This window comes from Meleagris gallopavo, chromosome 13, assembly GCF_000146605.3.
Source record: "Meleagris gallopavo isolate NT-WF06-2002-E0010 breed Aviagen turkey brand Nicholas breeding stock chromosome 13, Turkey_5.1, whole genome shotgun sequence".
Taxonomy (NCBI): domain Eukaryota; kingdom Metazoa; phylum Chordata; class Aves; order Galliformes; family Phasianidae; genus Meleagris; species Meleagris gallopavo.
The window spans coordinates 2,617,495-2,640,895 of record NC_015023.2 but is presented as its reverse complement, the minus strand read 5'-3'; the positions used below and the strand labels follow the sequence as shown (position 1 = coordinate 2,640,895).

The 23,401-nt window shown below is 44.8% G+C and overlaps 2 protein-coding genes and 2 long non-coding RNA genes across 4 annotated transcripts in view; 3 read left to right on the top strand and 1 right to left on the bottom strand.

Moving 5' to 3' along the window:
• PEPD (peptidase D) overlaps positions 1-15,229 on the top strand; it is a 54,389-nt gene extending 39,160 nt beyond the window's left edge. Inside the window, exons 5-6 of the mRNA XM_019619726.1 lie at positions 7,356-7,547; positions 14,586-15,229. Coding sequence (XP_019475271.1) covers positions 7,356-7,547; positions 14,586-14,735 — 342 coding nt within the window. The 3' untranslated portion in view covers positions 14,736-15,229. The remainder of the gene's footprint in view (positions 1-7,355; positions 7,548-14,585) is intronic.
• Positions 15,230-16,854: 1,625 nt separating this feature from the next.
• The window catches only part of LOC109369755, a 9,093-nt gene continuing 2,546 nt past the window's right edge, over positions 16,855-23,401 (top strand). Inside the window, exon 1 of the long non-coding RNA XR_002119192.1 lies at positions 16,855-16,869. This is a non-coding gene — a long non-coding RNA (uncharacterized LOC109369755). The remainder of the gene's footprint in view (positions 16,870-23,401) is intronic.
• On the top strand, positions 16,878-22,320 carry LOC116217128. The gene is made up of 3 exons (XR_004161163.1): positions 16,878-17,657; positions 21,334-21,460; positions 22,234-22,320. It is a non-coding gene; the product is annotated as an uncharacterized LOC116217128 (long non-coding RNA).
• On the bottom strand, positions 18,602-23,336 carry CEBPG (CCAAT enhancer binding protein gamma). Its single transcript, XM_010717745.3, has 2 exons — positions 21,720-23,336; positions 18,602-20,744 (listed from the first exon to the last, which is right to left on the bottom strand). The coding sequence occupies exon 2, from the start codon at positions 20,639-20,641 to the stop codon at positions 20,189-20,191; it is 453 nt and encodes a 150-aa protein (XP_010716047.3). The 5' UTR covers positions 20,642-20,744; positions 21,720-23,336; the 3' UTR covers positions 18,602-20,188.

Genomic DNA, 23,401 nt, shown 5'->3' with positions numbered 1-23,401 from the left:
TACCAATCATTTCTGAAGATCTGGCCCTCAGTCAGACAGAGCTAGCTTCAAAGGGTGCAAAGCCCACTGGGCTTAGCTTCCACTGTAAAATTTAATCATGGAGGTGCTTTTCCCACACTTTCATTTGTTTCTGGGTAAATACGATATGGGATATAAACGAGGGCTTGTGCATGATGCAATTGAGAAAATGGGGTAGGTGAACTCAAATTTTCAGACCCTGAGGTGGATGCGGCTGAAGTTTTCATTTAAATCTAGGTTTTGTGTCTCTAGATGCTTGAGTTGATTCAATTTCATGTTATATTAATTGACTGTCGGGCTCTAAAGAATGCTAAGTACATTTGATGACTTTCTATAATAATAAGCAGTTAATTTAAGTTAGGTTAATAACCGCTGTGATTTTACCATCTTGTGAATAAAGAGTTTCATTTCGTTTTGTCTTCTAAAATTATAAGATTTACCTTAGTTTAAAATTTTAATTCACTTCTCCATTCTCATGAAAAGCCGATCCTTTCATTACTGTCGTGCATCAGCAAATTCAGGTTAGTGGTTTGGTTTGATCCTGGAGTGATCCGTGCTCAGGAGCACCCTTGCTGCTCAGAGAGGTGTGTGAGCTCTGCCTGGCTCAAGCAGGAGGTTTTCTGCCTGCTTCTGGGTCACCAGCTGGGGATTTAGGTCTCCAGACCTTCTGGAGAACACAGGAATAACCTTGTTCCCTTTCTCATTCTGGCAAAAACTGTTTTCCTAATGTCCTGCTTTACGCTGAAGCAGATTTCATTCTTTTGTGATTAGCACTGCAAATGATGCATTACTGTTTTTACCTTTAAGAAGCAGGAGATGAGGTGCATTTACCACAGAGCCTAAAGCTGTCACGGAGAGCTCCAGCAGTGTGAAGTGCCTCCCTTGGTCATAACCCTGTAACGCCTTGCTGGAGCGTAGTGTATCCAGGACTTGCAAATGGGATACAGTCTGCATGGTAGGACATAAATGAGCAAAGAGAAGAAGGGCTTTTTTACCAGTTATAGTGAAAGGTTTTTTTTGGGGGGGAGGGGGGTTCATGTAATCGATTGTCTGCACCTTCAGAAAATCTCCGAGAAACTTTTTCTTAGTGGGTCCCCCTTGAATCACTTGTGGCTGTTTGTGTTCCTTCACAGCAAGGCCCTGTGGCTCTGTGTGCTGCTGAGCAGCAACACACCAAGCCAGAAAGGCTTTCAGTTCCGCAGCATTCCTGTGCATAACAGCGCAGGGAACCCTGCTGCTTCTCGGTGGTGTTGGGTAAAACAACTGTTAGAAGTTCCTGTGGTGCAAAAGGTTCTTCTGCAGGATATTAAAGCCCTACAGAGTTAGGTTCAGAGTTAGGCTCTTCTTATCCCTGCTGTGGCATCTTGCATGTGCTCAGACAAGGTGTTCTCTGGTCCCAGCAGCTTTTCCCTGCCAGAACTGGTGCTGGAGTCTGGGTGTTCATGAAACCAAGGACTTACTGGGGGCAGAGCAGTGGCAGGCTCAGGTGCAGTGCCGTGCTGCACACCCTGCTGTCATCCCATAGGAGTCCCTCTTCCTCTGAGAAAGTGTCGCAGGCTTGGGTTTTTTGTTGCTTGGACTGGATTTCATTCAATTTGGTTAGATTTTTTTTGGAAGGAAACACTTGCTTATGTTTGTTGTACTTACTGAAGTTTGTTGCAAAATATTCTGTGTGCTAAGAGAGTTTTTATCTGAGTATTTACTGTCCAGATCTTTCTGAAAGTGTAGCAGAGACCAACGGAGCTGGTGGTTTTGAACAGTTCGTTCTAGGTGCAGTAGGAAAACCAAGATAATATAGTTCTGGTTTCAACTATATGTAAAAGTAAGGTACAAAAAGTGCCATATATTTCAGGCTTTTCTGCTATGCAATTTCTTTTAATAGCCAAGTATTCCAAGTATCCATTGATCCACAGAGGAAAAAGGCCTTCCAGTAAAGGCTATAGCCTGTATGTATTCTGTGTGTCATAAGAAAACTGTCCAAAACAGTGCTTGCCTGTGGTCTCATCCTAACACAGTATTGCTGGTGACTTTTGCAGTTCTTTATCTTATTTCCTATGAGCTATCTGTCCAAATATTCTGCTCATCTTCCACATTTATGTTGCACTTGTCAACTTGGTGATTTTCTATCTCTATTATTCTCTTAGATTTTAAGAAAAAGAAAAAAATATAACCTGTAGGTTGTATTATTTCCATTATGATAGCAACAGAGCTCAGTGACATCTGAGGATCAAGCAGTAAAAGTGAGAGGTGAAATTACGCACAGAACAATGCTACAGCAGTGGACCGAAATTCAGAGCAGGCAGAGTTACCTCAAGTAAATGACAAGTGCTTCTTCCTCATTGCTTGCAGTAGCAGGAGATTTGTTAGGCAGTTTAAACCTGATACCACAGTTAATACCTAGAAAAAGAACAAAAAGGAATCCGAATGGAAATAGCCAGTTGATATCATTTGCCTTCCATTCCCCCAATATTAACTTTCAGCTGTATCCCCATACTCCAGCTGGTAATTTGATTCTCCTGCAGAAGTGGAAGCTTTGACTTGCAAATGCCACAAGTGGTTTGTGATGCTCGGGGCGCATTTTGGTGTAACCTGCTGCTGATTTCAAAGGCACAACTGACTTGCTGTTCCTTCAGGTGGCTGTAGGCAGCTGGGGCTGCTGGGGAAAAGTGGGATAGGCTGCATAAAGTAATCTTCATTAGCAGTACTCATCTAGAGAAACAAGGGCTGAGAGGGAAGGGACCAGGAGACAAATGAAATGGAATTCAGGACTGTTATTTTACTAGCCACATAGGGCTCCATTCTTTTTACAAGAAATGAGCTAATTAGAATTTGGGTATACACAGTGGGAGAGTGGGGAAGAGTGAAAGAGCTGAGATTTTGCCTCAGTGTTGATTTTATATAATCTCAGTACGAGATCCGTATTCTGTCAAATTTAAATACTTGATTGAATTTAAGTTGGTGAAATGGTTAGGACTTAGCTGTTTCAGACGTGGTCCAAATAGGACAGTCTGATTGTCAAGCTCTAAGTTCTGTGATGATTTAACTGGAGAAAAGCACCAGAAAATAGTTTTGTGCTGCTTAGTATTTGTAGTTATGAGCAGCTGTGGGGATCTCTGCTGCAGCCATGTTTGGCTGCTATAGCTGGCAAGAGAAAACTTCTGGTTCTGCCAACCAAGCATTGCAGCCCTGGTTTCAGGAGGCAGGGTGATGGCATCTCTGTGCTTACATGTCCCCAGTGGTGTGTTGGCTCCATGGGCGATGGCCATCTAGCAGAGACATCATGCACATGTTTTCCTTCTGACCCGATCTGAATACAGATCCAAGGTCAGCCTCACCCAAAAGAGCCTCGAGCTTCCAGCATCCCACTGTGCCTGGTAGCCAGTGCCTGTGGGACCAGACCCAGCATGGTGCACATTGCAGTTCTCCCATGGGAGAAGCAGCACGTACCACCGTGAACCACCGAGTTGCTTAAAAGCCAGCAGTTATTCATCTGGGGATGTTACAACTCCTGGTCTTCCATAACCACTTTCCTGAGGGACAGGCATACTCGTGTAGTTCCTGGTTCCCTCTTTATTCCAAAAATAGATCTATATTTTATATTTCTCGGCACTTAACTTAATTTGAACTTTTATTTGCTTACATAGTAATGAAATCAGTTTACATAATAATTCTCTTGTTCCCTTGACAGTCCTTATTGCCTAGACATGCTGTTCTTTGTTACCTTACATGAACCATTAATTGGAATCTGATGTTTTTGGCAGGAGTACAGTCACAAATGACAGTGTCATACATCTGTGCTTACTGTGGGAGTGTCTCAATTTTAAAATATGAACAGAACCTCCAAATAATATCACTCTTAAGCAACGGTTTTGGATATAGTTTGTTGTTGGAATATACAGGAAAATAAACAGTTCTTTGAAAAGCAGTTTTTCCCAAAATATCACTAGAAGTCTCTTTTTAGATGCCTAGGTGTTACTATTTTCTAGTTTTCTCTGATTATTTTCTCTGCCATGAGCACATAAGTATACAACACTGGGTTCTGATGCATAGCCAGACTTCCAGGACAGAACAGTTGGCAGAGCCAGGGAGCCTCTCTGCAGCTACACCAGTGTTCAGACCTTTACTCTTCTCTTCATCTAAATCCAAAATAACACCATGGTTATTGTTGGGAACAAGACATTGGTTGTCTAGTCGCAAAATAAAGGGATGTTTCCTCCTTACACAGAAGAAAATCAGTTCTTGGCAGAGGACTGATATTGACGGATGGCAGTGCGAGGCTTCCCAGCTGTTTTGCTTACACAGGAATAGAAAGCGATGATGTCCTTGTTCTAGACCTGTCACCTTCAATTTGGGGAGAGATGGGTCTCAGTCCTTTAACGAATTCTCGGATGTCTTGGTTTTGGAAACTGACAAAGCTGACATGATGGAGTTATACCTACTGAGATAGTTATGAGTGCCTCCAACATTAGATGTCACAGAGGATACCGCAGCCCTAGCTCAATGTATGTTTTAATCTAGTACTGATCTCAGAAGAAGGATGTTGCCATCTCTTCCACTCGTGCACCCTCCCCCCCCTGCTCTTACCCCTTCACAGTGTGGGTTTTCCTTCAGCCTCACCACGAGGCATTCTGGGGCTGCCTTCTGCTCCTCTTCCATTTTGTACCTGAGCAAACACCGTGCGGGCCTCTGCTAAGAGAGAGCCATGAGCCCACCCATCCGTGTCCTGCCTTCTGAGCAGTCATCTTTTCCCCAAAGACTTCTCAAGATGATTTCATGGGAGTATTATAGCTGCTGCTATTCACAGAATGACTTCAGTGCCCACAAAATTCAAGGATCTGGAGATGAAACCAGGAGTTGACACCACATGGAGTTGCTTGCATTGAATGAATATCAGAACGAGCTTGTGGATTCTAGAGAAGTTGAAATAATATTTTTGGGTGAACAGGGCCGGGGGTACCTCCCCTGCTGCTGCCAGCCCAGGCAGCCTGTTCTTCTGGGGCTGCCTACCCTGCTGCCCTGGCACTGCTCACAGGCAGTAAGTGTACTGTTGGCTTCCTGCAGGATGACACTGTGTGCAGCATGGACACATCTGCACATTGTTTCAGTCAGTAGGCATGGAGATATGTGAAGGCATCCAGGTTTGACCACCACACCTGGCGGTAAGCCTCATTTGTTTTAAGAAAAGGTCAAAAATGCACACTGCTGCCATGCCAGCAGTGCCTTCAGATGGTGTTTGCCATTTTTTTTCTCACTGTGCATTCATCTTTCTAGCATCTGTCTTAGATTGACTAAGAAAAGGCATTTACAGACAGAATTGAAGGGAAGTACAGTTAAAAGCCAAATGTGCGCTGTTTGTTGTAAAGCAGCTGATAGATAGTTGGCAACGCACCAAAAGGTCCAGACACTAATTTAATTGTTTACAGCTCATGGAGAGATTAATCCACAAGATTGGATGCCCTCATTTCCTTTATGCATTACAATGAATGTGTGAGGTGCCAAACCCCATCGGGCAGCAGCAAGAAAAAAAATGGCTCTGCTTCTGTACAGTGATTGTTTCAAGTTCAGAAATATATCAATTCTCTTCGATTTCTGATAAGAACCCAAAAGGAAAGTTCTGCACTTAATATCCGAGTATTCTCGTTTCCTTAGTACAACAAAATCATGCTTTCTTATTTTAATGTAATAAGCAAAATGCAGATCAAGCATATGAAATGTATGAAATAGCGAGTGAAAATTGTCGGAATACATTTGTTGATTTGCATGGGCCTGGCTTGCGAGGGCACTGAGAATTGCATATGCTCTGCATCTCTCAAGGGTAGGCACGTGGAGACATCCCCGCTGGTTAGCACTGAAAGTCTTGGCTCTTCTGAGAATGCCATGCATTGGGACAGAATAAGTTCTGCTAAGGGAAAAAAGAAACCTCGTTATTGCTTGGGCAACTGGTGAGAACAAAATAAACACTGCTGAGTGGCTATTGCAAGTGGTATTTCTCTGAAAGTGGAGCTCGGAAGCAAACACTGCTTTGGAGTTATATGCACTTTGAAGAGGTGATTCAGAGAGATTAAAACCTGGCTAATACTCAGGACCCTGCCTCTCCTGTGTCCCCACGAACTTCTGCCATTGACGTGGAAGAGACGTGGGAGCGCAGCCATGCCAGGAGCAGAGGGCAGTGCCCAGGCAGCATTCTTAACCTCCCAGCAAGGGGATGTTCCTTCCCACTGGTACCAGGTGCTGTGCTGGTGCTTCTGGAAAGACACACTCTCCTACCAACAAGGAAAATGGCCATGATCATGGTTGAAATGGCCAAGTGACGGACATGAGAAAGCTACCTGGAGATGAGATAAATACAGCCTTTGTCTAGCAAAGACATTAACTTCTTCCTGGCTAATCTGGAAAAAGTTCCAGGAGTGGAGATCAGCATGTGTACGTTTTTGTGAGCTGCAGGCCTGTGGACTATTTATTGGTCTCTGTATTTGTTGATTTTGCAGAGGATTTTCAAAAAAACTATGGGATCGAGATGTTTTTTTTTTCAGATGTTGCAATAGCTGGCACATTTGGGGGAAGAAAATTAATATCCTGAACTAGTCCTTGCAGTGTTTCTAATTCCTTGACTAAGCACGTCCTCATATATCATTTTGCTTTACCAGCTTTGGGGAAGAAGAAAACGTTTTGCTAGTTGGGACTTGTTTTAACTTGGTGCTGAATGATATTATTAAAAACTACGTTGCCTGAAAGTTTCAATCTGACAAAAGTGTAGTTTTAAATGGGCTTCTTTTATGAGGTCATGTGTAGACTCATTGCTCCTGAATCGAGATCATAAATGTATAATTTTAATAGCATACAGTGAGAATAAACATTTGCATTTTTCTTGGGGAAACTGCTCTCTGTTGCATAGTTCAGCTTGTTCAGCTGCAATATGGAGGGTGCATTTTAAGAATTGCATTTTGCTTAAAATAGATTTTTCAAGGTAAGTTATAGAAAGAAATTACTAGAATTTACTATAGAAAGAAACTAATTACTTTATAATTAACAAAGTAAGTAATTACTTAGTCTTTTAGAGTGGTACTTTTCCAAAGATAGTGTGACAGTACCAAGCAGATCATGAAGCCAAAACCTCTGCAGTGCAAAAGCAGTTTGGTTGTTGAGTTGAAAGCTGGTAATCACTGTCTATGAAAGCGAAATGAGAGAATGATGAGAGTTGATTGTGTAGCACAATTTCAATCCCCCAAAACTTTTATTTTGGACATCTAACAGAATAGTCTGCATAGGAGGGTCTTGATAAAGGGTTACCCACAGTCAGTATTTTTCTGTCCATTGAGCTGGTCTTCCTTCTACAGGGGGTGGAACGCATTGACCTGCCAGGGCTCCGAAGCTTGCGCACTGCCCGGAACCTGGAGCAGGGCATGGTGCTGACCATCGAGCCAGGGATCTACTTCATCAACCACCTCTTGGACCAAGCACTCCGTGATCCTGCACAGTCCTGCTTCATCAACAACGATGTCCTGCAGCGTTTCAGAGGATTTGGTGGCGTAAGTAACGTTCAGCTGGATGGTTTTCTGCATTTGGTTTCTTGATTGTCTTTGCTATGTACTTGAGAAGAAACCTTTTGGAATTTATAATGTATTTTATGGGACGGCTGTACCTGAAACAGCACCTCAGGCCATTTTGCCCTATAGACAAACCAGTCTTTTTTTGGTATTTTAAAATGAAGTTTTATACTTGTGATATTCTTGAACAAGGGACCTGTGTTTTTCCATTGACTGAAATACCTTTAGTCAACGCTGTGAAGTTGCGTACCAGGTAAGTGTTTTGTCTTGGGAAATGTGTATGTTATAAAGTGTGACTGAGATTCGTATTCCAGAGCTAACTTCCTGCAACAATGGTTGGGTGTTCCCTCGCAGGGCTGGAGAGCCTTGTGTTGTTCTAGTCAGGGAGGCATTAAAAAAAAAGAGCAATAATTGCTATTTCTGAGTTATTGCCAGAATGGCCTGAAACTAATGAATTTAAAACCTCTCCTGTTTTCCAACAGAATGGTCAGTGGTCTTCACTACGTCTTTTGCTCAAGATATCACATTGCAGGACTTATGTAGCAGCGTGTGCACAGAAAAGGTTGGCTGACTCAGGGGTTAGCTGTGATCTGAAGATTGTTTAAACTCAGGCAGCTGCTGTGTAAATAAAAGGGCCTTGTTTCTCCATGCTCTCCGGGGCATTTCCCATTCAAAACCACCACCCTAGCAGAATGTCTAGCAGTTGCAGTGGCTTCCAGTAGGTTTTCATTTTAGCAGAGCAAGCATTTGAAGGGTGCTGCATTGTTCTGTGAGCTTCCGTATTCATGCACAGAGAAGATAAAGCAGGCAGCTGTAATGCCCCATCCTTCTCTTGGCTTTTCTGCTAAGTCTCAACACAGCTAACAATCACTGGCAACGGCGGTGATTTTCTGGTATGAGAAGTCACTCATTAGGAATTGTCTGTTGCTGCCATCAACTAATTTATCACTGTACACCATCCGTGAGAGGGTAATTACTGTACTGTTCTTGATCTGAGCTGCCTTTGAACCATCAGCCCAGACCGAAAAGTTGTGTGTGCCATTACCAGCCGCATGAGTCAGCCAGGGCCTGGGCAACCATCTCTGGAAGCTCACTATCTGGTGTGTGCAATCTTATCAAGAGACCTGGGACTTTACCCTGTCTGCTGTTTAATTCATTGCTGAGATTTGGGATGTTATCTGTCTCTGTGTTGTTTCTTTATCAAGACTTGCCCGCCAGCCAACTGAGATTCTGATGAATGAAAAGTAGTTAACTCTGCTTTTTCTAACTTTGAACACATTGTGTATGGCACCACACATTGAAGCATATTCTGAAGGAACGCTGTAGTGCACTCATGTAGCTTGACGCCACAAGGGAACAGGTTTAACTATTTTCACTGTTCTTGTGAACACTCTGAGGGAGATCTGGGGGCATTTCACTTCACTCCTGGTGAGCTTTCTCTGGAAATGTTCAGTGAAGCCCATGTTCTCCCATGGTTTGCTGTGAATGCCTCCCCCAGCTCTGCTGGCTTGAGGCATGCATGTGGCTCACCTGCTGTGTGTTTGCATGGGGCAGGAATGGCAGCACAGGGTCTCTACCCTGGCATGAATTGCTGAATTGGGCACTTCTATTCCAGAGATTCCAAACAAAGCCTAACTTTCTGCCCTGTTTTTGCTTAGCTTCCTGTAATGTTGACTTGCAAGGAAAGTGAGCCAACAAACTTTGCTACAAGGGGGAGCTGCCCAAAAACTATTGAGCAAAAATCTCCGATCCCCCTGTGAACAATACATTTTACTTAGAGAGAGAAAGAAATAATACACACATCCCTGAGCCAGATGTTGTCACTTGATTTTGTCCAGGAGAAGAATGGAAATAAAATCTGAGACAGAAACGTATCTGAATATTTCTAAATTCTAACGAAAGCTGAACTGTAATGCAGTCAAAATGCAATTTGCTGTTCAGAGTGCTTAGTTATCCATGTGCAGGTTCATTCTGGCTTATCCAGAATGAGTATTTCTCTCTCGAGCATGTCAGAAAATTTTCTCTCTGCATGATTAAAGAAGATCTCATGAGTCCCAGTGTTACTGACATAGCAGAACCGGGAGTAGTACTGGTATCAGTTCTAGCCAAAGAACTCACTACAGCCATGTCCAGTCTTCCTTTATGTTTAAAAAACCTACATTCTAAAAAAGGGAAATAACTAGTCTGCTTTCCTCTGCAGAGCTCAGCACTAATTAAAGTGTTCTTAATTTGGCTTGATTTAATTCACTTCAAAAATGAACTTACATGAACCAAAATAACACCACTGTAGTTCTGAGTAAGACTATCCACACAGGGATTTGAGGAGTTTAATGAATTCACCTTGAATTCATGTCTTTTTGGTTTGGGATAATTTTCTCAGGTGTGACAAGTCTCTGCACAGAGAAGAGAAGCCATCGAGCTGTGCCAAAAGTAGACGACTGCAGCCATTTATTGTAATTTGGGCTGTCCAGTGCTGGCTGTAAGGAGATTATGAAACCTTCAAGAGCAAGAAAGAATGGAAAAAGTGAGAGGTTTTTCTTCTGAACCTGGATTCCTGCTGATACCAGTGTGGTGACACTGGCACAACTGCACGCAGTCAGCACAGGTTGTGCCCAGCCCCATGCCTGCATGCAGCACAGACGCCCACGCTACACGACTGCAGCTGCTGCTTGGCAGTCTTGCAGCCTGCCCTCATCCCAGACTAGAGCTGTTCAGTTTTTGGGAACCCACTGTAGGGAATCTGCTTCAGCAGGAGGGTTTCAACCCCTACAATCCTGTGATCCTGTGAAGTCTCTCTGTCACATGCCCACCAGTTCTCAGTCTGAAAACTAAGTCCAGTTCACCAAGGTCATGAATGCTGTGGGGCTGCCGCAGGGCACTGTGCTGCACCGGGGCTCTGTGAGCATTGCTCTGCTGAGAACACAGAGCCTTGCAAGTCAAGGTATTTACATGTGGCTTTGCGTGTATGGCTCAGGGAAAGCTCATGGATCCTGAGGGATGGGGAAGCACCAGCTCTCAATGCTGCTCTTTAGGGTTTGAAATGTTCACTCTTTATAAGATGATTACTGATTCATGCAGTCCATATGATGTTTTCTCAAAGACCCAGTAAAAATGTTTGATGTTTGGCCCTAAATATTCAGCCTCTTTTGAGGCTTTATTTTTTCCCTAGGATTTGTAGAACCAGCACTACACCTTATTTGTGAAAAATTTATGGGACTTAGAGAAAATGCTCACTGACTGCTAAGCATGCTCATCTACTTTTTAACATCTCACATCATGCAGCAGTAGTAACACTACTCAACATATCTTGGAAAGGTTTTCACAGGAAAGCACTTGTCCTAATGGAACATGTAACTTTCTTTAAAGTTCTGAGAAGTAATGGTTGTAGGCTGCCCCGAAACAGTGACTGGTTGCTTGTAAATCTTCTTTAACCCTTTTTGTTTTAGTTGCCTAATTAACATAATCAGGTTAAACTAAGAGCAATTGTTACTAACCTATATTTAGCTTATATTTTATTGGTTCTTTTTGAGGCTTGATGAAGGGTATGTGTGCCTGAAGCTTCTTTTTCCAGTAATGTCAGTTGATTTAGTGAAATGCATAGCCTCACCCTACAAATCTTGAGCCTCTTTTATAAAATGTTTATACATAGACCTTTAAAGTAAAGTGTTCCTGACATGAGAATTTGCTTGTGAGTAAGAGGAAGGAGACTGGCAGCATGGGGTAAGAGTCTCTACACAGCACAGAGCCCATCGGCCTCTGTAGGAAGGCTTTGTATAACGTGGGAAGGGGAAAGTGGCAGATGCTTCCCTAGTCCACCTCTCTCTGATTTTAATGTAAGAATGGATCTATTTCCTAATCAATCCCATGAAGCATAGAAGTCAAATTCTGCTTGTGCTAAGTTTGCTTATTAAAAATTATTGGTGAGTTGATGGCTGAGTCAAAGTCAGTCCTCTTGTCTGCATGCATCTGCCTCAGTAGTAAAGCAGCTATAAAAACTGAGGCATGGATGCTCCAGTAAATCGTGTGCTGATTTACCTTTTGTGGCACACGGGTGGCACACACATCCTGTTCTGCTTTCCCACAGGTTTCCTGCTCCAAGATTTTGTAGCAATTCTGTTGCTGCTTTCCACAGCCGTAATCAAACAAATGCTCAATAGATTAAAAATTGAAGACGTGTCACCAGTGGTCTTTTTTAATCACATCTGGGATCTGTCATCGACCAAATCTGGGCTGTTTAATTGGCCAAAATTTTTTCTTGACTCTCAAAAGCCTTTTTTATATATCATCATCCAAAAGAAATGAATGAGTGCTACAACCCCCTTCGCTTGGAAGATAACACAAAAGGCTCTGGGGAGCATGACTGTATCTGTTAGTCAGGACAAAGTGCGAGGCTGTGTATGTAGCTGACAGCAGCGCGGTGTTAACTCGTGCGCTGTCCTTGGCCATGCCTTTACAGCCCTGCTTTGGGACCAATTTGGGTCCATTGAGTCAAGCCACATGATGGTCTGCTGCTGGCGTTCAGCGGTTGTGCAATCAAATCTATCTAAATAGGTCGTGCCACTACCCGTGATAAGATAAAGGCATTTGAGGGTCCTGATGTTCCTGGGCACTTGGCCTGTGCAGAATATCTTTGTGAAATTGTCATCTTGCACTGCAAAAGCCATGTGCGGAGGAAAAGCTTGCGAGGAGCCCCTGGGAGCTGCGGTGCAGCGTGGCCTCACACCTCTGTTCACTGCTCCTTTAAGCCACGTCTGGTTCCAGGCCTTGTTGTAGCCCTGAACTGAGCAGCACTGTGGAACAAAGAGCCTGAAAACAAGGACAGCTCTGAGAGCAAGTTTCATAACTGTCCCCTGCTGGGAAAGGCAGTCCCAAGTTGGTAAACTCTGCCAGCCAGAGCCAGCATCTTTTGTCCATTTGGACCGAGGACAAGAGCAAGCCAGGCTCTCCTGGAGGGAGAGCAGGTCCTCTGATGCTGCTGCTTGCTGCAGCTGAGTTTAAGCTCAGTGTGATGTACAGAGTGTGAACAAAAGGAACAGATGCACACATTTTTTCCCCTCTTGGGAGCCTGTGTTCCTCTGCACTTATGTTGTCTTTAACCAAAGGCATAATGCACACTAAGGCTGGGCAGTCTTTCTTCACCATTAGTGTAAGCATATTCCTTAGGTTGGATTCCTGCAGGCACAGGGCAGCTGGGTCCTGGAGTTCTACTGAGAATGAAGGGGGTTTGTGTGAGAGTGGCTCTGCTGCCCCTGCCCTCTGCAGCAGCACTCAGTGGGCTCCTGACAGTTTCCCCACTCTATCTGGTGCTCTGTGGCACTCCAGGCTCCAGGTCCTCCTGTTTGCTCACTCACTGGCTTTGGATGCATCTGGCCCCAGCACTCACCATTCTTTGCTCATTCAGGATCTTTCACCTCTGACAGAAACCCTCTCTTTGTACTCCTGAGCCTGCCTCATCCCATTATGCTCCATTTTCCTCTTATAGAATTGCTCATTTCCAGGTTCCGACTGTTCCAAACTCTACCTCTGCAGCCTTCACCTGTCAATCCTTTCTCTCCTGACTGTATCTTGTCTTCCCCACCTCCTTTCCTCACCCTCATTCCATTTTCCAGCTCATTCCCATCCCAGTTTTCTCATGGCACACACAGGGCACCACTGACAGTCAAGTTGTCCGCAGGCTGTTCCCTGTGCTCTCTGGCTCCTGTCTTCTCTGCTCTCAGGGCAGTCACTGCTCCCGAGGAGTGCCCAAGTCCGGCTGAAAAAATACCATGCTCAACTTCAAAAAAAAAGAGCAACACTGGGTTTTGTGCTAATCTCAGTTGCAAAGCAGACAAATTGTGGCTGAAATGTCTTTGTAGCAGATTCATTGGGGAATTCCATCTCTAAGAGGCGAACACACCCATGTAAAGCTGTTGAAGTGCCCGGATGTGTTTGCTGTGTGGCTTGCATCCCCTGTAACACCCAGCATGGGCTCTTCAGACACAGCACGTGCAGCTTCCAGATGTACAGCTGTCTGAACCCAGTGTGTGAACTTGGGGTTGATTTATTTAATTCTGCTTTATAATACATTTAACTTGATACCAGCTAAAAGAAATAATTTGGCAACGACATCATTAAACAGTTTAATAAGGAGTGGATGACTCATTCTGTTTGAACAAATGGATTATTTTGCAATCAGAAGTGCAAATGTTAACCAGCTTTATTTTTAGTTGAAAATGTCAAGAGGTCAGAAACAATTAAAACAACTGTAAGATGGGAGTCCCCGGAGTGTGTGTTCTCTTGGATTTACACCTTTCTAAAATTGCTTTTATTGCAGCTTAGCGACTTAGCAACATTTTTCTGATAAGATAATGGGAAATGACTATGTAGGCACATTTACTGGTTAGGAGAGATTAGAGTCAAACAGAAATGGAGCATACTTTTCATTTCACCTGAACAAGAGCTGGAAAACTGAGAGGATCTGCTTTCTCCTTGCGTGATTTAAAACAGGATTGTCCTTTAAAAGGAATTCTGACCTGTGCAGGAATTTCTTATCAGCTCAAAATTCAATGTTTGAATATCAGCTACAAGCTACTTCGTGTTGCAGTTCCTCCTTTGAAAGTGTATTGTATCTAGAGAAGATGTGATTTGTCTGCACACAGCAGCAAACTGCAGCTCAGCACCAGGACTGCTCCAAGAGCGGGCACCTCAGGTGTCAGCAGGCACTGCTGTCCCAGCAAGCTGAGCACTGGCAAGGGTATAGGCAAAGCCTGGGGCAACATACTTTTTCCTCCTCCTGATATCAGAGGGTGGGGATGCACAGGGACTGTGCAGCCTCACTCACCCGGCCCTGGGCACCTGCAGGAGCGCCACCATACTCACTTGCAGGCTACTGCCTTTTGAGGTTCTGGTGCTTTGTGTTCTGCTCTTGTATCAGCAACTCAGTTGGAAACACGCCAGCTGCTCCCATGGCCATCGCTGCCCAAACTGCTTCTCGTCTCCAGCTGGAATACCTCATTGGTAACTGCATGTTCTCTGTGACAGGTCCGGATTGAAGATGATATTGCGGTGACAGCCAGCGGGATGGAGTTGCTGACGTGCGTCCCACGTACTGTGGAAGAAATAGAGGCTTTCATGGCAGAAGGCCAAGGCAGTGCCAAGTCATTTGGCTCCTTGTCCAGCCAGAAGGAGTAAGCTTCAGGGTGATGCTGAATGTCCACGCTGATCAGTCATCGTTCTGATTTAATACTGCAGCATATAAAATAACATGCATCCAATTCTTCATAGGGAGAAGAGGGCAGGCTATTAGCTGGATTGATTCATTAATTAAAAATGAAAGTAGAAGGCTTCAGCACTGGATATCCATATACCTCCAACGTCGCTGCTTTGCAGGCAGCAGTTGACATAACAGGTGCCACCTGAATAACCTTGCTACAGCAATGATTTCTTCCAGTTAAATCTGAATTTTGATGATAGACACTCTTTAAAATACAGGTGATCTGAATGCTGCCAGCAGTTGTAACAACCTAAGTCGTTTATTAAGCTTTATTACAAGTATCGCAAAAAAGAGAAAAAAATCAGCTCTTCTCAGTGGACACAATGACACTTATATTTTTCTTATGGATCTTATATCAGTGACAGTGGGGTAAGCAGAATGAAATTTGTATTAAAATTCACCCTTGGCATCATTTTTGTTTACAACTTGTGTTCTTTAGATTCTCCTGCTGCCATTTCTGCTTCTTTACCTGACCTTTCGGCCAATTTGTGCTCTGGAAATACTGACTCTTCATTAGCTTGACTTCTGCTCTGGTTACAGGGTACATTGATCCTGCACACAGCCTGGTGCTTATGAAATTTGTTCGTCTATTTGTTCCTTAAAATTGTAGATTGCTGTGGTGTTCAGAAGCCTTAAAACCTGCAAGAAGGAAATGTTTTTGTTCCAGAGCTCCATTGTGCTCTGCCAAATGGTCGAGTTGCTTCAAACCATCTGTTGTTAGCAGCCTCAGAATTAAATCATGTAAATTTTATATGGATAGACCACAAACATATTAATAATGATCACAAAATGACTTTCTATTCATGCAAGATTTAAATTACCCAGAGAATCCTTTCTTTTACCGTAGGTGAAGCCTGCAGGAGAACAAATGCTCTACTTGCATCATAAAATAGTCCTGGTTGCTCCGACTACATAAAAGTAGTGTTGTTTACTGAACACGTCATGTTTACGTCTGTTGCCGATGAACACATCAAAAGCACAGTGTTGTGGCCTTATGCCCCCTGGCTCTGACCGGCTGGAGGTCTGAAGTTCTTTCAGAAATGGTGAATGCGTTGCTCTTTCTGCTGACTGCACTGAGCTGTGCGACACAAACCCACTCTTCCTTTCTAGCTGTTTGGTGACTCATTGCCAAATAGGGAACTTCACGTGGCAAAGACCAAGGAATTGCATTGTGAAATAATCCAGGGGCTTCAGTCCTGTTCAGTGTCACTTTGCTGAATAATGAACCTAGGTGCATTTTTTTTAAAGGTTGCTGGCCATGGTCTATAAGAGGTGAATGCAGGAGGTCTTGAGATGGGATGTGAAGGGGCAGATGCGAGGTCAGTAGCTGTGGTGTGCAGCAGCGCTCCTGCTGAGCTTCATGGTGCAAAGGCTCTTGCTCCTGAATGTACAGCGTGTGCAGAGGTGCCATGCTGTGTGTTGGCAGCTGTGCAGGTGCCAAACACCACAATCTGCAGGCATGCTCCAGACTAATCTGTCTCTGAACCCTGCGAGGTTTTCCAGCCCTGGGCCCTGCAGCCTCAGCCCACTACCCTCTGAGACCAAGCGCAGCTGAAGCGTGCTCTGAACGCACCCAGACCACTCACTGCTCTGGGCATTGAAACCTGCAGTCCCTTTGGTTCAATAGCAGTTACTGTGTTACAGTAACACTTCACAGATTTAAAAAACGTTTTGGAGTTGTTTCAACTAAGCTGTAATCCTAGCGCAGTTAATAGGCCTTTCCCTGCTATGATTAATGCTGGCGCACGGCGGCGGTGCTCCTGCAGAACAGGTCTGGCTCTGGGTGCCGTGCAGGCAGGCTGTGTCCCAGCACGCAGTGTGCGGGGGCAGCGCTGCCCGGCTGTGCTGCTGGGGGTTCTGCGGGGCCAGGAGCGCTGCCCTCCACAGCCAGGGACTGAACTCAACCACTGCGGATTGTATCCTTCCTTCCAGTGCTCTGTTCTGCAGTTCTGGATAATTTCTACTCACTTACGCAAAAAGCAAGTTAGTTTTGTTTTGTTTTTTTAATTAGCATCTGAAGGAGGGGAGTAAATCTTTTTAAATGGCAGAATGGTATTTAATATGCTTTAAATGTGTGCGTTGGGGAGGGAATACAGGTTGTGACAAACTTTCCTTATGACTAAATTAGTATTTCTTAGGCTGTTAGCTATATTTTCCCAAATGCCTTTCTTTCCCCTCGGTGCAAACAGACTCAAATAGAGCTACACCAAAATAACAGGAGTGCCCAGTGTTGAGCAAGCTTACATGTTTAAAAAGGTCCAAGTTCTGAATTGATAGATTTAAACCTTCAGCACCTCAGGCTGGATGCACTTGGGGTGTATCTCTGTGCAGTGATGCTGCTGCAGTTACACGTGTGGTGAGTGGGGCAGAGCCTCCTGCTGCTCGAGGAAGTGGGAGTGGGAGAGTTCTTTCACTGTTGTAAGAAAATGGGAATAACATTTTGTGGTGAAATGTATGGCATTTTATCTGGTGACAGGCTCTGTGTTCTGTCACAGACTATAGCTGCTATTTTAAAAAAAATGGACCAAAAGGAAAACTTTTACAGACCAACGCTGAATTTTTTTGAGGAGGTGTTCATTCCAATTTTTCCTTAGGAAGAAGAGGGATATTCCAAGTTCACCGTGAGGGCTCTCCTGTGCAGAATGTGGGCAAAGCGCCCCATGCCTCTGCTTCCTGGGGCCAAGCTGCTCTTCTGGCAGGAGGCTCAGAATAAGTGGTTGCAAGGAAGGCAAGAACCTAACTCACACCGAGGATAGATTGAAAATAACAACTTGTCAGTCGCACACAGCCTGCACACAAACAGAGCAGCTGCTAAGCTGGAAAAGTCATTGCACAAACAAGTAAGTTGTAACTTTGTGGTTTTGTTTCACGCAAGAAGGAAGTGGCATTGGTGCTGTCAGGTGGAGAAGTGACCTGCTGGAGCACCAGGAGTTCCTGAGTCTCCATCAGAAGGTTCTACTTGCACTCAAGAGACTAAAAGAAATCATTCTCCCGGAGGCAGCCTGTGTACAGCAAGGTTGGAAAAACATCATAGATTTGGGGCCCCTCTTTAGATTATCAGGAGAGGAATGCTGTCAAACTGTCAGCAGGGCAACAAGGCCACGTAGTTCCAACACAGAGCAAACAGAGGGAAGGGATGGTGCTCCTGCCAGAGCTGGCACCCATCTAAGAAATGCAATGCAGTCAGGTCATCCTCAATTTTATACAACAACCCTACAAGGGTTGTCCCCCGCCAGCCCCTTCCTCATTACCTTTTAATTGCAGTATACATTCAGGAAAAGATTCTTACATTTCTTTTTTTTGGGGGGGGGGAATGGGGGAAGGGAGGTAGAGAGGAGGTGAGAGATAGAAATGGGGAATTTAACCCAAACTGTAATTAGTTTCTCATTCTCTTCCCACTGAATAGAAACTTAAGTGGAGGACAAGAATTTGTTAAAGGATAAGAATAAGCTGAAGGAGGGAAGATTTAGGTTGGATATCAGGGGGAAGTTCTTTAGTATGAGAGTGGTGAGGTGCTGGAACAGGCTGCCCAGAGAGGTTGTAGAGGTGTTCAAGGCCAGGTTGGAAGGGGCTGTGTGCAGCCTGGTCTATAAGATACGGAGGTTGGGGCCCTGCCTACGGCAGGGTGGTTGGAACTTCATTATCCTTGAGGTCCCTTCCAACCCAAGCCATTCTATGATTTCACGAATGGAAATTGCTGTACTGATTTCTCAGACAGCTGCTTGAGGTGGTAATGTCTGTATCTGAAGGAAAGAGAAAATGGACAGGGAAAATAAGGCCAGCATTGGAGGCAAAATGTTTTTATTAGTTTCTGATATTTCAATCTTATCTAATTAAGCTGCAGCTAGAACCAAAAAAACATATCTTTGTAAAAAGACTACCATAGTCCAAAACAATCCATAAAAAACTGCACCTAATTGCCTTCGTATTAAAAATTGAAATTCAGAAAGAACTTTAAAAGGCTTTATTTTCTAACAGCATCTTCATAGAGATAATATCCAAGGTTTTTTTTTCCTAAGTACAGGTACAAGGCAAACAAGCATCCTACAAAATATGGGAAAAAGGTAGTGTAGGAGGGAAATTAAGACAGTGTAATAATCCACTAGCCAGACACACAGGTTAAATGTAACACAACCATACCATCAATGAAAAACTTAAAAATGAAAATAAATTAAGGTTACGCCAAAGTTCCTGCTTTACTTTTGCTGTTAAAATCCTCAATATATAGTACATACCACTGCATTATGGATCATGGCAAAAACTTATCACTAGCATTTAAAAAACTGCTATAGAAAAACTTCTATGGAAATAAGACTGAAGATACTCCTTCACACAACTGTGATGGCTATAGAAATTCTGCTGAATCAGGTGTTCAAATGAGGGCCATTAGTTTTAAAATCACTGTGCATTTCTGTACAGGCTTGGCTGCAAATCTGAATGGCTGTGAGAATGAACATAAGTGAACTGAGATCCACACATTCTTGCTGTTCAGATGCTGCCCTACCCCTTTTGTTGCTCAGCCAAGCTGTGTATTTTGTTCTCCCTGATACCCGCATCCCAGCAGGAATGCAGTTTTGCAGAGCATGGATTGTTGGTAATGTTTTTACATTTTCTGGAAACCAAAATCTTGTTTTCCTAATGCCCCTCAGTCACTGTGCAAGCAAGGTAAACATGAACACAGGCATAAAAGGCCTTGTGCTGCTTTACTGATACTTGGTTCAGACCACCACTTGCCCTGTGGAAGCCAATTGCCAATTGCCAAGATCATTATAGAATGTTGCTGGTTTTTTTAGAAAACATCTTGAAGTACCCCAGCTTGCTATTACTGTGCCCTGCCTGTTAACTGTAACCAGATAGGAAAAACCTAAGTGGTCTTTGCAGGAATTGCTCTGTAGGTAGAAAAGCAGTTCACCAAACGGGACAACAAACTCTCTACGGCCTTTGCAGTTTGTAGTATGTAATGGAGAAAAGAAAGGGCTTAAATGCACTAAAAGATATTTAAAGGAATTCACCCAATTATGACTTTTTGATACTACAGTGAACCATCCTGATGAATTTCTCCCATTATGCTAAGTGTAAGAAGGTAAGTGTACATCTGTGAAATGCTATTTCCATAATGGTAAGCTCCTTGCTGACTAAGGATTTAGATCTGCACTTACTAGACAAATCTTCTAGAAGAGAAAAATATTTAACGCCTTTAAAGAAATGCCCTAATCAGTTTCTGGTTTAATTGTATCAAATCTTCAGTGTTAAACCTAAAAAGATCCGCACACAATGATGGTTAAAAGAACCCCTCATTTGCTCAGTTACTGCATGGGTGGTGCAGACAGGCTGCACCTCCAGAGTTCATCCCGTCAGGCTGTGGCAGTGACTACTGCCCACTGCTTTCTGGATTTGTTGTGCTGCTCTCAGTGCCAACAGGTTGCACATTGTCTGCGAGACTGTGTGCGTGCTCAAGGAATAAGTCTTTCAGTACGCTCAGCTCCTTGGTCAGGAGCTTAATTTTCGCCTCTAAACGTTCATTTTCTTCTTTGAGCTGGGTGACCCTTTGCAGCGTGTCTTGTGCTTTCTGTTTGCTTTTTAACCGGCTCTTTTTCACTGCCATGTTGTTTCGCTCTCTGCGCTGACGATACTCATCGCTGTTTCTATCCACAAAGGAATTTTTCTTTCCCTGCTTGCTCGGAGGCACAGCTTTGCCTCCGCCACCAGGACTAACGGGAACCAGCTGGGGAACCTGCTGCAAACCACTGCTGTGTGCCTGGGTGTGAATCACGCTTACTCCGTTCGCATCTGTAGCGGTGTTCTGCGGGGATGTCTTGCTCATTTGGACGGGCTCTTCTTTGACACAACAGAGTAATAGAAGACTGAAAACTTTTCTAGATCGTGTTTCCAGCGGGTCTTCACATGGGTTAAGGGCAAGGTGAACCCTGAAGGAGAAACAAATGCTGTTAAAGGTGCTATGTTCGGCTACAGTTTTACACATCACTGCCTTTGGCAGAAGGTACCAATGGCACATCTGGCAGCAACACACCAAAACTATGCTGGAAGTGGAAAAGCTGCCAACTGCTGGGACATTTCAGAAGCCTCTCGAACATATTTGGATTGGAAGGGACTGTTACTGGGTCATCCAGTCAAGCTGTTTGCATTGTTCACTGGATTTATTCAGTTATTCCAAAGCCATCCCTGATGGATGGGTGTCTAGCCTAGCCTTGAAAAATCTCATTTCACAACCTCTGTCTTGGCAACTAGTTCCACTGTCTAACTTTTCTCCCAGTTATATAATTTTCTTAATTTTCAGACCGAATTCTTTCTTCTGCAGCTTAAACCCATTAACAGCCTGACTCTTGACCAACAGGAGTGCTTGATCCTTGTCCTTTCCAAACCATCCTTCTGGGTGTATGCACATTCCTTGGTGGTCTCTGCTTTATTCTAGAGACAGTCCACCTCCCCCTGAACATCTCACAACATCTTCCAGTGCTTTCATCAGCTGTAAGATTGTTTTACTTGTTTTTGAAGATGGAGCCCAAAATGATGGTTTTAAGGTCTCAGCAGTACTCAGTGCAAAAATGTACAAGAAGAGGTAGTGTGTGCTGTGAAGGCTGTGACTGAACAACACAAAAGGAAACCCTCAGCCACAAACAAGGTAAGACCAGCCAAGCCTTTAACAGTGCTGTGAGGGCAGGTGGGGCAGGAAAGCAGAGTGAGAGCAATGTGAGAACCACTGCACTTGAAAGACAGGGGACTGTTGCCACCTACAAGGAGACATGGGCCACAGCTGACCTGCCCACAGCTGACCTGCCCACCGCACGCTTTCCTCCGCTGTGGCTCTCACAGCACTCACTGCCCATGCTGCTCCCCAGCAGGCTGCAGGCAGACAGCCTGAGGCACAGACATCCTCCCACCTGGGGCTCCACCTGCTCCCAGCCCTGCTGGTGGTACAAAACTCCACTGCTGCCACACTCCCAGGAGGACCCGTTTGGAAAGAACAGCTGAGGTCAGCAGAACACAAGGTGAGCTGCGCAGTGCCCAGCTCAGCCTTACATCTGACAGCACAGGAGGCTGCAGTCCTGTGTGGCAATGCTCAGCAATATTCAGGGGCTCCTCAGCTGCATGCTGCTCCTGTATATGTTTTCCACCACAGCTTGAGTGCCATTTTACATTCTGCTGGGATGAGAGATTAAAATGTTACTGTCAATTGCACATTTTCTTTCATAATCTGAGGAAGCCTGAACTAGGTGCAGCTGTACAGTATGGCTCAGTAAGATTCATAGCAGAGCCCTGTCATTTGGCTTCAGTGTTATTTAAAATTAACATACTGTTGCCAAGAACTCTTTTCCCTTAAAGCAAGTGAAAGAGGTGTGTGAGTATAACCACACTCCTCAAGAAATTTTCATATTTCATATTTTCATATTTCAGGACAGAAAGATGCCAGGGCAGACGTTGGACAGCATGGCCTTCATTCTCCTTCATTTCAGCATGGCAACGCTCTCCTGGGCAGCCCAGCTAGGTCAGCACTGGAGAAATGCCAAATCTACCAGCTGTGTTGTGTCCACTGCAGAGGAACAGGCAGAACTGCCCTGAAAGCATCACACCCCACCAGCATCCGACAAGTTCCTTCACAGTACCAGGTTCCACTTGCTATTCTATGTTATCAAAACTATTTAATGTTGTTCTAACATATACATAAGATCTCTATCTGATGCCCCTGCAATTCAAAGGAAAAAAAGGATGCGTTCCATTAAATTGAAATGTAATGGAATAGTTCTCAGTGAAGGAGAATGTGGGTTGAGCAGAGAAACAGAACCCAAGTGTCACATCTCTCAGGCTGCTGTTAGTCCTGATGCACAGAGCACTTTGCAACAGGTCTCCCCCAGTTCCTGACCCCTGGAGCTGCCCCATGCTGTGTCAACTGTTTCTTCAATGGGAAACGCTCTCATCCGGCGCTCACGTGGAAGATGTGACACACGGCTCCTGTCCTGCTCCAATACTGGGTACCGTGGGGCTCCTTCAGGGGCTGCCACCAGGAGGTTTGAGGGTATGGGATACGCAGAAGGGGATGCGGCAAAGCACCGTGCACCTGGGGAAGGCTGTGAGCAGATGGCTGCCAAGGTTCACTGCTCAGGTGTGCCACACTGACACGTTAGCTGTGGGAGGGTGACAGCGTGACATGACAGGCAGCAGCTCTCTGGCATCCCGTTCCCACGCAGCTTCTAGCTGGCACGGGGCAGCTCCGGGCTGGTTCTGCTCAGCACTGCTGCTGCTCCAGCGGCCGGAGCTGCCCGGTTCCATTGCAGCGCCGGCTGCCACCCACCACCATCCAGCGCACACAATAGTGGCACTCGGGGCTCCGCCGGCCACAGCTCCCTGGGGATTTGGAGTCCCAGGCACGTCAGGCCCTTTATTAGCTTTGCTTTCTCCCCCAAATTTGAAACTTCCAAGCGGCTGCAGAGGCCCCTTCTTAAGGTGAACCGACTCCTTAACCGCGAACTTCTCGTATCTCGGCGCTCGGCCCCGGGGCGCCGTGCCGGCCGCATTCCGTCGGGGCTCCGCAGATCCCGGCGAGCAGCGCGGGGCCGCCCCTCCG

Coding starts and splice junctions, on each gene's coding strand:
- CEBPG (XM_010717745.3), bottom strand. CDS start 20,641: ATGAGCAAGACATCCCCGCAGAACACCGCTACAGATGCGAACGGAGTA.